The following is a 13,372-nucleotide window of genomic DNA, read 5'->3' as shown; positions in this document are numbered from 1 at the left end:
TATACTACAGCTTTCGCCAAAGTTATTTTTTAACATATAAAAAAGATCATTTGGAACACATCTGTGTGGTTTTTCACATTTTTGTGTTCAAAGTATTATTTAGCTGTATGCAATAACTTAGTAGAAATGAATTTAAACATTACATACCCTCCCAACATCAACGTTCACCGATGGAATTTTAGCCTGATTTCTTCCAAGGAAGTCGGGTATCTGTTATTTTTTCCTTTGACAAAAAAGGCTATTACACCTAGCAGAGTACTCCATACTAGGCCCACTAACAGCTCAGATATAAAAATCCATGAAGTGTCCAAAAAGAGCCATTATAACCAACCTGTGAATACTTATTCGTGTTGTACTGGGTCGCGTTCTGCGCAGATGTGATCAGTTGGGTGGCGCTGGAAGCAGCTTGGCGCGCACTTTCCTGTCAAACATTGGTAAAAACACATCAATCAGATGGTTCATGTATCGAGATTGAACACATGGGTATTGCGTATGGGTAGGGTACAGAATCCTCCATCTGAACCCCACCTGGCACGTCAAGCCACCCCGCCTGGAATAGTGATATTCCATTAATGGGATTGCTAATTACAAAGTTAGAAGCAGTAGAAATGACTTATATTTTAATGTGTTATTGGTAGCATGTATGTGTTTTTGTTCATTGTTTAGCTCAGTTCAAATTTATTTTCATGCTTTATAATATTTTTTTTTATTAAATCTAAGTATAGTTGCGAATAATTACCAGTGCAAAAGTACGCGGACGAATTGTTATTTAAATAATCAAATGTAAATGTCTGAACCGCAAGTAGTCACAATTAACAGGCTTGGTTTTTCAAAATTGTTTATAAAGTAAGCCTACTTGAAATAAAATAACTTTGAATTTGAAAGGCTGTACTGCCAAGTTGGTTCCTGGTTCGTTGTTACACACTTATAAGCTTAGATCATTTCCAAGACTAACTTTTATTTTATCATCAAGAGCAAACAGCAAAGCCTACCCGGGAAAAAACTGTATTTTGAGTGTAACTTGTATTTGGTGTACTTACGGATAATCTGGCCAGTTGTGTGCCCACAATGTCCTGTCCTTGCGCATAGTCTACCGTGATGAAACGCAGCTCTTCGGCCGCGCGACGTAATGCTTCTTGCTTATCACGGTCCTATGGGAAATAAACCATTACTGTTGGTCATGGAAACGTAACTCGATTTTTTTTTCTCGCATCTCGGATAATAACTACAACTTTACGGTAAACTGTACCTGCGGCTGCGATGCGCACAGTCTGGCCGCTTCCACCATTCTTGCGGTTGCATCTGCCAATAGCTTGGCTGCAGCCAAAAGTTTGCGTTGAGATTCAGATGGTTGCTTTTCTGCTTCCGTCTAAAACAAGATTTTTAATATTAACAAATAGATGTTTAAACCCACTGCCACTGCACTAATTTCCTTTTTTTTTTTTTTTTTTTTTTAAACCTTTAGACTACAATTCTTTTACAGGTTAACTGTAATTTCAATTAACCTGACCCACAATTTCCACAAAATGTTCAACTGCTGTTAACTCTGTTAAAAAAAAATCGCCCAATAATTTTAACTTACTGCCCAGATTAGTAGGAGCCTTTTCCAACGTCTACTGACGACATGAAGATCAGATCTTGCAATTTCAGGTCCTTAATACTTTATCTCTTTAAAAACAATTAGCCCAGAAACTTAAACCACTATATTATGTATGATTTTTGCTCTGCTATTAATAGTCCATCGAGGGCAGACCTTTCATTCCATGCTCCCTTACCTTAATATCAGCTATGAGTCGCGCCGTGGCCTGCCCCAGCAGCCGGGCGCGGCGCACCATCTCCGGCGCGTCGGCGGCGTCAGTTACGCGCTCCGACGCGCACATCACACTCTCCACCGACTGCTCCATTACTGTTGGCTGCACGCGACGATCTGGAGACAAAAATATCCCATAAATAAACTTGATCCAAAGACAGAAGAGGCTCTGTCGCTGAAGACTGCAGGAAGAACTGCTATAGGCGCACCTCACAATGTCTTTATATTTTCCATAGCAAGCTTTACTTTTAGCACAAAATCCAACATTCTTTCCACATATACTCGAACAAAGGCCTGCTATTATCTCACACGTTCCACAAATGAATGATGCATAAACTTACCAAGGTCACAATGAGCCAGTAGTCGTTCTAGCTCTTCAGAAACCCTCTGTGCAGCTATCGTCAGCTGTTCGACGCCTGGACCAGCAGATTCTGGGGCCTGGTGACAAGCTGCTACCAGTTTCTCCACAGCTTGGGCCACTTGACGCGCCGCGCTGGTTAGTTGCTCTCGACAAGCTGGGTTGTGGAGGGTTGGGGCTACCACCTAAAGTTACATTATAATTTACATTGCTTATTCAAAAGGCAGATAATGCATTTATGTAATAAAACTCTAGGTAATCAATCAAACTATCAAATTTGGTACCTAGCAACGTAAAGAATTTGCAAGATTTAAGAACAAGAAACTGTTAGCGGCCAAATGTGGGACATACAAGAAATATACTCGAAATATTTATGAGCAGAAATCCTGGAATATAATGAAATATTTCTGGAAATGGAAAAATAATAAATTCATCGTGACATACCTTAGCGCAAGCCACAAGCTGGCTAGTAGCGAGGGCACAGTGCGTAGCAGCAGCGATGATGTTGTTCTGCAGAGGTTGTTCGTCCCGGCATTGGGAGGCGACATTCTTGGCCTTGAGGACCAAAGCTGCTGTAGTGTTGGCCACTGCTTTGGCCAGCGATAAGAGGATATCCTATTTACAAAAGAGAAAGAGTAATAACCTGAATTCCTGCATCGTGGTGTGGAAACGATTTGTAGAGCTGTTAATGTAACATTATTCCAAAGAGGTAATTTTATTGACGTTTTAAACTTTCAATTTCATTAGTTAACTAGATTCTTAAGTTACATAGGTTGTTTGTCATACAATTTTAATTTCTTTTTACAATTTAGCAGTTTAATAGGATCATATTACCATGTGGTTTGCTCAAAGGTAATTTCTTGCATTCACTTTTGTCTAAAGGTCATGCTACTTCAGATTACCGCAGCATTCTATCGTTAGTCACACTATTAATGGTGGAAGTCAGCACATTTTTAAGAGTCTTGATCTTCATTCATCGCCTTCATGAGCAAATTGATCGCTATTTTGAGTTTGATATTAATTACATTCCTTGTTTGAAGCATTAAAAATACAGGCTTCTGCCCGTTTTGATCGTCTTATTAGTAAGTCTACTGGGCACAGGTTCTGAAGGTCCAAGTCTTCCATTTGCAACAGTATTTAAACCTGCCTAAAGCCATATACAAAGTTTTAAAAGTATCATAATCGAATGAAGACAATGTTTTACTGATTCTTCTATTCGACTTATTTGAACGCCAGACCTTCTTTTATTCCCAGTACACACAGCTATTTCTCAATTATCCCTAAGAGTTGCAATTAATAGTTAAAACGCTATTTTAGCTTTATAACTGCTTCGTTGGTCTAGTTTGTTCGAAGCGGGAGGTATAAGATTCGATTTTAGTGTCGATACAAATATATAAATGGTATAGTATGGGAGCTATAGCGATGCGCTCGACCGTAGCAATAGGAAGATATTCCTCGATGCTGGTGTTGTGCTCGGGAACCGAGGTTTAACCATTCGTCTTTGAAAGATATGTATAGGACCCTCATTTTGATAGCGCGGTGTAGGATCTCGTGGAGACCTCCACAGTACCAAGCACGTAACGTTGGTCATGGTAACTATAACTAGCATGTGTTAGCACCAACAGACATACGAGAAAGGGACATTAATAAGCTGAGGTTGATGATGCGAATGGCTCTCTCATTTACTCCAAGTGGTATCATATTACAGCGTTTTAACTGTTACCTCTAAGTTGCTATGCAGCTTTTAATTAGACGATCGTTACAAGCGGGGGATGTATTAGTAACTGAGCGTAAGTCATTATTTTTGCCACTACATTCACTTTTCTAGACAGTTAGTCGTAAATAAAAACCCAGACAGTTGGTAAAAAGCAAATGTATTAACAAAAATAATATTATGGCAGAGTATGGCAAGTACACAGACACAGTTAAGCGATCATACAGGTGCGCTTTGAGTGCAGGTCGTACGCAGTACGCGTTTCACAAATTCAAGTTAAAATGAATGAATGAACGTTTAAAAATATAACTATTCTCAACTGTATCATTGCTATACTGTGATACAGGCTCGGTAAGGTACATTCAGCTGCAAAGGTAATGAAAGAAAATAGAAAAAAAAAATATTAGCATTATGCCAGAATTTCACATTTTAGAAAAATTATAACAATCGTCGGTAAAAAAAACCACATCACCAATTGGGACCTAGGAGTAAGTAATCCCCTATAAAATAAAATAAAAAACACGCAAATCAACCAAAGAAACTGCGTAAACTATACGTAAAGAAAATACGCAGATAATTTTTAGAAGTCCGTTAAAAATAAGTTTTTGAACCAACCTGTAAACATGGCTTTTTTGATACCGAATGATTTTTCCATAAATACAAAGGCAGATATAACAAGAAAATGTTGGTACGTATTTGTAACCCTTTTGCAGATGATGGTACCATGATATCGAATTACATATAATAATGCATTTATACAACATCGTTATGTACAGTTGCTAACACACCGGGAACGATTAAAAATGGAGATGTTTCAACTTGGGCCAAATTTTTAAACTTTTGTTTCAAATATCGGGTGCGTTTGTTCGCGTGTATGTTATCCAAAGAGCGCTTTCTATTGACATAACTGTTTTCAAGTATTGCCACTAGATGGCCCTCTTTCAATTCCATAAAATCAAAGTTTACTTGCAATCTCTCTCATTCGAAATCTCTACATCTAAAATAAAAAAAATCATTCATATCTGGCGTAAAAGACACTTGTGGTTAATTTTTATTTTGGATTACGAAAACGTTTATTATATTTGGCCGTTAGTTGATAACTAACTTTTTCGTAAGAAAGAACAATTTATCTTTGGTATTTATAAATGAAAATGTGTTTTTATTAATCACACATTTAATTTAGTTTTAGTTTTTAGTTATGTTTTAGATAGTAAGTTAGCCATATTAGATTGTCATCGTTCGTGCCTACATTGAAACTGGAAACTGCTATGGTGTCAATTACAAAAACTATAAGTCCGATTTGAAAAAAAAAAAAATGGGGTTGGATAGTCCATTTATTGTGATAAACAGCGGTCCTACGCGACTGCGTACTGATAAGCACTAACTGGTAAACCCTAACCCACCGCATCGCGTCGTCCGCCCTCCCTATTACTTCTTTCCCTTGACTACTATCCTATGTAAGTATCAAATGAAATTAGTTGGTCTTAATAATTCAACTTTAATCTGCACCCGCTGGAGGGTGCTTTATAAATGAAACGTGCTATCAACCCCTTTGCAACCCGCTTTCGTCAGTATAACTTGAAAAATTACGACTTTCATACAACTTTTATCCCTGTTTTAACCCCCTTACAGCATTTTTAACCTTCCCCAAGAATTACGCTATCAAATGCAGAGAATATTTTCTAAATCAGACTGGTAGTACCAGATATCATCAGTACGTTAAAATAAACGAAGAAACTAACCCAGCTATGGTTTATATTTTATGGAACGCGCTTCGTTCAGGATCCTACACCTATGCGTTTTGAATCTTTGGCACGTGTAACTTTACACCGACGATGCATAACAAATATTACAATGATTAATATATTAGTTAATGTTGGGCAAGTTTTAAGTTCTGTACATACAGTTTCTTTTAAATAGTTATTTCCACTCGACCAAGCCAACTAGAACTAACCTAGGTATTATTGCATCAATATCTTTCCAGAATTTCATACATATCTAATAATACCTTTAGAGATTTGTATATATTTAAGGTTTTTGTCCCGGGATCTATATTTTTGAAAACTTCTTTATGTTAAATGCTTAAAATGGTGTACAAAGATTTCTCTACATCTCTCTCTTTCACTATACCAGATACTTCACAGACTGTGAAAATAGTCTACTGAGCTTGGTCGGTCAGTTTTTATTAAACACGAATACACTGGTATTGTACCAAATCTGTTATATACAAAAACCAACTAATTGAACCATTCTTGTAAGAATTGCACGTTTCGGCTACAATAAAATAGTTAATATTTCATAAATTTTATTTCATTTTTGTGTATAACAGAATTGACTTTCAGTGACAAAACAAGTAAAATCCAAATAATAAAAAATAATAAGTACATGAAGAAAATAAAATTAATCATCAAAAATAAAATTGAAAAAAATCAAACAGTTGTGATGAAGTGCAAAATATTTACAATATTTTTGTTAATACTTCAATATAATACTTCAATAGGAATAAAATAAAATACTGAAAATCCCACAACCAAATAACTAAAATTTAAAAATAAGTAAGTAAAGTAGCTCCCGAATAAAAATAATCAAATATTCCTATTGCTAAATGACCAGAAAGTTTCCGAACAGTATCCCGTTATCAAAATGAATAAAAAAAAAACCTAAATATAAAAACTTTAGGAACTTAAAAAAATCCAAAAAATCTGGTCAGACTTTGTAATAAATGCCAATTATTAAACAAAAAAACTTATAAGATCGACTACTTAACATTATGGACGTAATATTAATATATCAAAAACATAATATAATTATAACAAAAAAAACTTATAAGATCGACAATTGAAAGGATTCTTTAGGCCTGGTTAGGTCCTGTTGTCTATTTGGGGTCTTGCGTATCAATATACCTATTGTTGTCATGGATTCAGATTTTGAAAGGTTTTAGTTGGTTGAATTTCACAGTGGCGTGCATAGAGGGTATGCGCAGGGTACGCAGATGATATTAAATGAAGAAAGTCTCCAGTACAAGTTATAAATACTTAAGGGTAGGCTTTTTATAACTCTCACAATGCCTATGCTTAAGTTTTTTATAATTAATAAATATTTCTGCATACCCTCTATGCACGCCAATGGGTTGAAAGAACTCTCAGTTTGGATTGAAACTTATTTGGTTAAATAGGTAAAAAGATTTTTATTATAAATATATTTTTTAGTAATTATTCATTATTGAGCACATAAGTAGATGTTAATAAACAAACGAGGATTCAATGTCTAGCAACCGTCGATCATCTAAAACAAAGTTATGTTGCAGTCTTTTTCCTTATGCTTTGACTTTCCAAAGAGTAAAATTTAAAGGGCCGGTTTATCGATCGTCAATTAATCCTTTACTAAGTGCTTAGATATAATTGATGCGCATTTGACGTATTCTTAGTATTTTTTGTCAAATTTATGTATCCCACTTGGATTAGGTAACGATTGTAAAATCAGTAGAATCGTAAAAGAAATTGTCATATTAACCAGAGAGGAAATGGTAATTTTTATATAAACAAGAGTGGAAAAGAACAGCATGTTCTTTTCTGCAGTCTGCAGAAAAGAACAGCAAAGATGTCTGTTATTATCTGCAGAATAATATACAACTCCACCCAGACTAGCTGCAGAATTAGTTTCGAGCCGGACTAAGCTTAAAAAATTTGCGAATGAAAATTTAAAAATGCTCAAGCGAGCAACTCTTTCTAATATCGTTTTTAATCGATGAAAAGACAATGGATCATTATAGGCCCAATGATGATGGTGATGGTGTCAAATATTACGTCACGAAATGTGCAGTTGCATTATCAATGACATCAAGAATGGGATAGTATCTATCTTAACTTAAGCATATAAAGCCTTGAACTTATATTTGCATTATTTCTTAATGTGATGCATATAATCACAAGTTTCAGTTGTAAGCGTTTATCTTTTAAAACTTGAATACAAAATATCTATTAATTGTGTAAATAAAAAATATGTCAAACCCGTTACCTTTAGAGATTATTTAAAGTTTACCCTAAACCCTAGACTTAGTAATTTAATTGAGATTATTCTTATTATATAAGCGGTCTTTAAAGGCTCAATAGGAATTTAAACCTAGATTTTAAGATAACAGCTACCTAAAGCTGCATGTAAGTGTGTTATCAGATCTAGCAGAGACTCATGCTTCTTTAAAAAACATTAAGAATTTAGAATAATTATTATTAGTCGCCTTTTATTTATATAAAATATAGTTTTTATTTATTTTAGTAATAACATTTTAATAGCTCACTTATTTTACAACTATTAAGTTGTCGTCGAAAGTGATAGAAAAGTAATATTTAATCAGGCGATAGGTTACTTTGGAAATGTTATCAATGCTAACCTTAACATTATGAGAAATTTAATTGACCTTTTTAAACTACTGCAAGAACGAATCAAGGCAAGTTCCATTAACTACTTCGTTTTCATCGTGACAACCAACATTTTTCAATAACCACTGAATAAAAAAGGCCAGCAAAACGAAAATCAGAGCTAGTATCAGCAAAATATTTAACCAATTATCTTTCCACACGTCTTTTAGTTGCAATTCTAGGCAAACACATTTTGGGCAGCATTTCAGATCCGTACGAGGGCATCTTTTGTTACAAAATTGGCAGAAACCTTTAATGTTCTCTTGAGTAGCTAAAAATGTTGGATTGTAAACTATTCGTACTTCAGTTTTGCCTTTCGGTGGCGGTGTACAAGAAGCATTGTTCAAATGAACTGTCGTTTCCCTATCTCTATGTTCCGTGGTGAAATATTTCTCGCTACGTTTAATGAAGCTTTCGAAATCGTCTCTTTTCAAATTAAGCTCGTTCTTAGTAAAACTAGCTTCAGCTTTCTCCATAAAAGTTTCCGTAGTTGTCAAAACGCGATTGTATTTGTCAAGATTAAATAATTTCATATTAAGGGCACCGGCTACTTTTACGTCTGGACCGGTTTTGGTAATGTCATTTCTTATGCTGTGGCATTCGATTTTCTTGTCGTTTAATCGATTCAATTTATCATTTAGGTCGTTTTTGTCAGTAAATCGATTGAATTTGTCGTTCACGTCATTTTTATTGGTGCTCGATAGGAAGAACTGCTGTCTTAATATCTCGTTCTTAGTACGTCTGTCTAGATTAATGTTATTGTCATTTTCATTTTTAGTTTTGGAATTATCAAAGTTTACGTTAAGATAATTATGATTAGAGAAGTCTTTTTTAAAATCAAAAATTTTGTCTGAAATAGTTTTTGGGTATAATTTTGGATTCTGATCACCTGTTTCATAATCTTTATCTAAAGTCCCATCGATTTCTAAGCCACTCTTATCGACTGCCAAATTGTTAGGAACACTTTTATCTTTTTCTAAATAACCTTCGCAATTAAACAATATCGCTTCATAATCGCCGTCTCCCGACTCCCCATTTGAACTTAATCGACCGCGTCTGACATCGTCCGTAACATAATCAGTACTAACGTTATTCCTAAAATCATCTACTGTTGGTCTACCTAATTGACGTTTAAAAATGGTATTACAATATTCTAGACTTCTATAGTATTCACTATCTGTTTCTTCATGGATTATATCTAGCATTTTACCAAAATAATTACTAGTATCTATGTCTTCATATATGCCGTCGTCCTCATACTTTTTGTCCTTTTCTTCTGGTAAGAAATCTGCACCGTATTCCTTAGTGTCTTTCCCGAAGAAAACCTTATAGAAATTGTCATAGCAATAGTTTAGTTTTCTGTATATGTAGGACTTTTTACGTGTGTAACTAGTGTTTGTTACCTGCGTTTCCTTGTCTTCTTCAGTTTCTTCGCCAATGGTGTAAAGGATACTGGTGGAAGCTTCTCCAACTCTTGAGGCTGCGTTAAGAAGATTCGGGCGTGGCTGGAATGGAGAATTTTTTGGTTAGTATTGTTTTATCCTATTTTCCGTATTATTATATGGTATATAATAAAACAGTATGAATTAAATCATTACATAAGAATTATGTGCGGTTTATTTTAATCTGGCGATTGGTTCTTACCTCCTTGGTATCTGGTTCGGTCGCCTTCAGCAGATCAGAAAACGCGGAACACAGCTTGCGGGTGGCATCGAGTAATCGATCACCATTTTGAGTGTCGTCCATTAGTGCCGCGATCATTTGAACACCTTAGGGAAAACATCAATAATTTTTTAAAATTAAAATAAAGTAAAGTAAACCGAATATTACAAGGTTTTGTACTCTTAAGCAAGAGGAGTTAAGCTTGGCAAAGTGCTCAAATGTATCGCATTCGTTGGTAAGCTTGTTCTTAGACCTGCAGGGTTGGCATGCGTGCCACGAGAGAGTTACGTCCACCCATTATCTCGTCTATCTCTATGGAAAAAATACAAGTAACGATAATTATTTCGTTGCGCGCACGCTAGCCCTACTGGGCGCCACAAGAACCCTGATAGCTTAAGTTTTAGGATAACAAATGTATTTATAACCATCGCCTGACAATAATTAATTTGAAAGCTTCATGCAGGCTTTCTAGTGGCCAACTTGAATAAACTTTGCACCGTACAGAACTGTAAATTGAATCATATCCACAACTCACCCTTGGTCATCTCAGGCAGGTTGGTGGTGATGGTAGTGATGGCTGCTCCGACCGCGGTGTGATCCACTTCTTCTGTAGGACCTGGAACAGTCGTTCATAGTTATACTACAAGAACAAATGAAACATCTTTCCCCCCTTTAATATAATAAGCCCCTACCTACTTCCCCTAATCCGCAACACCCCGTTTTCGCCTTACCGTGCCGCCAAGGTTGTCATGCACTTCATATTATAAATTGAGAAACACTTTTTTGATGTCCTTGACTTATTTGTTAACGATCACGAAGCAACGGATCGATGTGTTTTGACGCATAAAGATGTTAATTTTGGTGTATAACTTAGCTACTTTATCATAAGGAAAAAATAACTTAAATGTTCAAAACGGGCACGAGTGCCCAAAAAAGTAAGTATAAATGCCTAAACAGATTTGGATGCTATCCGAGCTATATTATTTTTTATTAAATTCAATATGGCGGCTGAATGGCGCCATTTCAAATGTGATAATTCGTAGTTCATTACTCACCAGCAGTGAGAGTGACCACTTGCGCCGTGGCGGCGTTCATGGCGGCGATGTGCGACGTCACCACCTGCTTGCTGCTGTCCATGGTGGCGCGCATCCACTTGACCGAGCCCGCGTCCTGGCCCAGCGCCGGCAGGGCGGTCTGATCAAACGGAACGCGGTTTCATACATCCGAAAGAATAAAATGCGGAAGGGTGTCTGTTTGTCTCGACCGCCGCACAGTTCTCGATGTAACACATATAATTATAGCTGCCTGGAGATGGATTTTTATCCCGGAAAAGCACCCGGGTATCGTTTACGCGTGTTTAAATAAAAATAGCATTTGCTACCTATAAGTAGCTTTGAAGTTTGGTAACAAATCTTGGCAAAATTTTGCTTAGTTAGTTGACTTTTTAGACATGATATTGTATAATTCTAATTTTTTTATTTTTCGTATGGATATAAGTTTATTAAAAAAAGGGAGTTGATTTTTTTTTCATCTGTCGAGTCGGTCGGTCTCGTAGCGTCGTTAGATAACACATAAGAGTTGTTGAACCTTTTTGTTGCCCTAGGAATCACCAGAATCACTAGGCATCCTATTAAGGCGATTCCAAGGATAGTCCGAGACAACTTACCCTGGTCAGGCTCTGCTCAGTCTGCTTGATGATCTCCTTGCCACTGGTTATGGTGGAGAGCAGCGCGCGCTGGGGCTCCGTCATTACGGAAGTGACTTTGGTTTGCTGCACCTGCGTCGCCTGCGGGCAGTGAGCACCACTTCAGACTACCACCACTTAAAATGTGTTACTTTAATGAAATTACGTTGTATGCTATGTTAAGTGAGTTACCTACACGACCAACTGCGAAGACTGCGAATCCATGTTAGGAAGCGTGAAACAATGCAAAATTTACTGTAGAATTAACATTTATCTATAACAGTACTGATCTTATAATTACAAATGCGAAACTGTTGGCGGAGTGGGCAGCGACCCTGCTTTTCGAGTCAAGGCTGATGGTTCGATTCCCACAACTGGAAAATGTTTGCGTGATGAACATTAGTGTTTTACAGTGTCTAGGTGTTTATCTGTATATTATAATTCTTTATGTATATTATATTCATAAAAATATTCATCAGCTATCTTAGTACCCATATCACAAGCTGTTATGCTGACTTTGGGGCTAGATGGCATTATGTGTATTATCGTACTATATTTATTTTTTTATTTAACCACTAAAGATGGGCATAGGATACTCTTTAAGATTTCTTCCCATGCAGGGAAGAAAGAGTAAAATAAAAAGAGAAAGAGAAGAGAAAGAAATGGTAGGAAAAGCATAGTACTTAATTCAATCTGGCATCTAAAGATTTTGTGTTAGATTGATTATTATTTTCGGTTGTAAATCTATAAGATGGATAAAGAAAAAAGCGTAAGAGCCCACAAAGCAAAAAATCAACATGCATAAACATAAAAAAAATAGCACTAACAGCGGGCGGCGCGTGTCCGGTGAGCACTTGTCCAGACACGGTGGTCTGTTGCGCGCCCGTCACGTGACCCACCGCAAACGGCTTCGCACCTAGCCGCAACAAAGTAAGCTTCCTATACTCTATACATATTGGTTAAGGTTTGGTTTAATTATCGGCGGTGAACGGTGGCATCCTTGTAAGTAAGGCTTCGGCTTCCATTTTGGGACACCGAGTTTGAACCCCTCAGTGGCGTGCACTTCACATAGGCATAAAAACACTGCCTTCCCTAAAATTTTTGTATGTCTCCTAAAGGAGAAGAATTTTTCCTTCATGCCATCTTCCTTCGATATGCATATCCTGGTCAAAAACCCTGTGCACGCCACTGGAACCCCTGCACCTGTAACTTTTCTTAGTTACGTGCGTTTTAACAGTTAAATATCACTTGCTTTGAAGGATGCGCGTGAAGGATCTCAAAACTATTTGAGTATAGTCAATCGACTCCTAGACTATACCATAATATATACATACAAAACATATATATATATAACAATTGCATTCAACAACTGTTATAATATAAAATTAAATATACAACATTTTTTGAGTGTTCGTATTATCAAAAAGATACGTTGCAACCCTACTGCAGAATGTACAAACAAAAATAGCTGCAAAATTAAAACAAAATAATAAATTTTAAGCTGGCAATGATAACAAAAAAAAATATTTTGAGGTACTATAATAATATATCTTCGTAATTCTTTTTTCTAGATACACACCTTCAGCTCCAGGCCTCAAAACGGCCGGCTTAGCGACCGAAGAGGTGTTGACTTTACCAGAGGCTTTCAGGGTGTCGTGTTGGATTATGTTAGCTCTGCAACAAATTGTGGTTTAGGAATAATATGCGGAGGGAAAATATTGACAGC

The 13,372-nt window shown here is 36.4% G+C and overlaps 1 protein-coding gene across 9 annotated transcripts in view; it reads right to left on the bottom strand.

Moving 5' to 3' along the window:
* Positions 1–13,372, bottom strand: part of LOC120624897 (talin-1) — an 86,547-nt gene that overhangs the window by 38,187 nt on the left and 34,988 nt on the right. For 8 of the 9 annotated variants that reach the window (XM_039891670.1, XM_039891671.1, XM_039891668.1 and 5 more), the window contains exons 14-26: positions 13,226–13,320; positions 12,474–12,562; positions 11,629–11,748; positions 11,018–11,156; positions 10,498–10,578; positions 9,945–10,069; positions 9,704–9,805; positions 2,613–2,783; positions 2,152–2,353; positions 1,776–1,927; positions 1,250–1,369; positions 1,041–1,151; positions 332–421 (exon numbers count right to left, since the gene is read on the bottom strand). In XM_039891670.1, the coding sequence (XP_039747604.1) occupies positions 332–421; positions 1,041–1,151; positions 1,250–1,369; positions 1,776–1,927; positions 2,152–2,353; positions 2,613–2,783; positions 9,704–9,805; positions 9,945–10,069; positions 10,498–10,578; positions 11,018–11,156; positions 11,629–11,748; positions 12,474–12,562; positions 13,226–13,320 (1,597 nt within the window). Of the gene's footprint in view, positions 1–331; positions 422–1,040; positions 1,152–1,249; positions 1,370–1,775; positions 1,928–2,151; positions 2,354–2,612; positions 2,784–8,488; positions 9,626–9,703; positions 9,806–9,944; positions 10,070–10,497; positions 10,579–11,017; positions 11,157–11,628; positions 11,749–12,473; positions 12,563–13,225; positions 13,321–13,372 lie in introns of all 9 variants that reach the window. The other variant, XM_039891674.1, reaches the window with a different exon arrangement.

Source organism: Pararge aegeria, chromosome 7 (genome assembly GCF_905163445.1).
Source record: "Pararge aegeria chromosome 7, ilParAegt1.1, whole genome shotgun sequence".
NCBI lineage: Eukaryota > Metazoa > Arthropoda > Insecta > Lepidoptera > Nymphalidae > Pararge > Pararge aegeria.
This window is presented reverse-complemented; position numbering and strand designations above follow the sequence as displayed.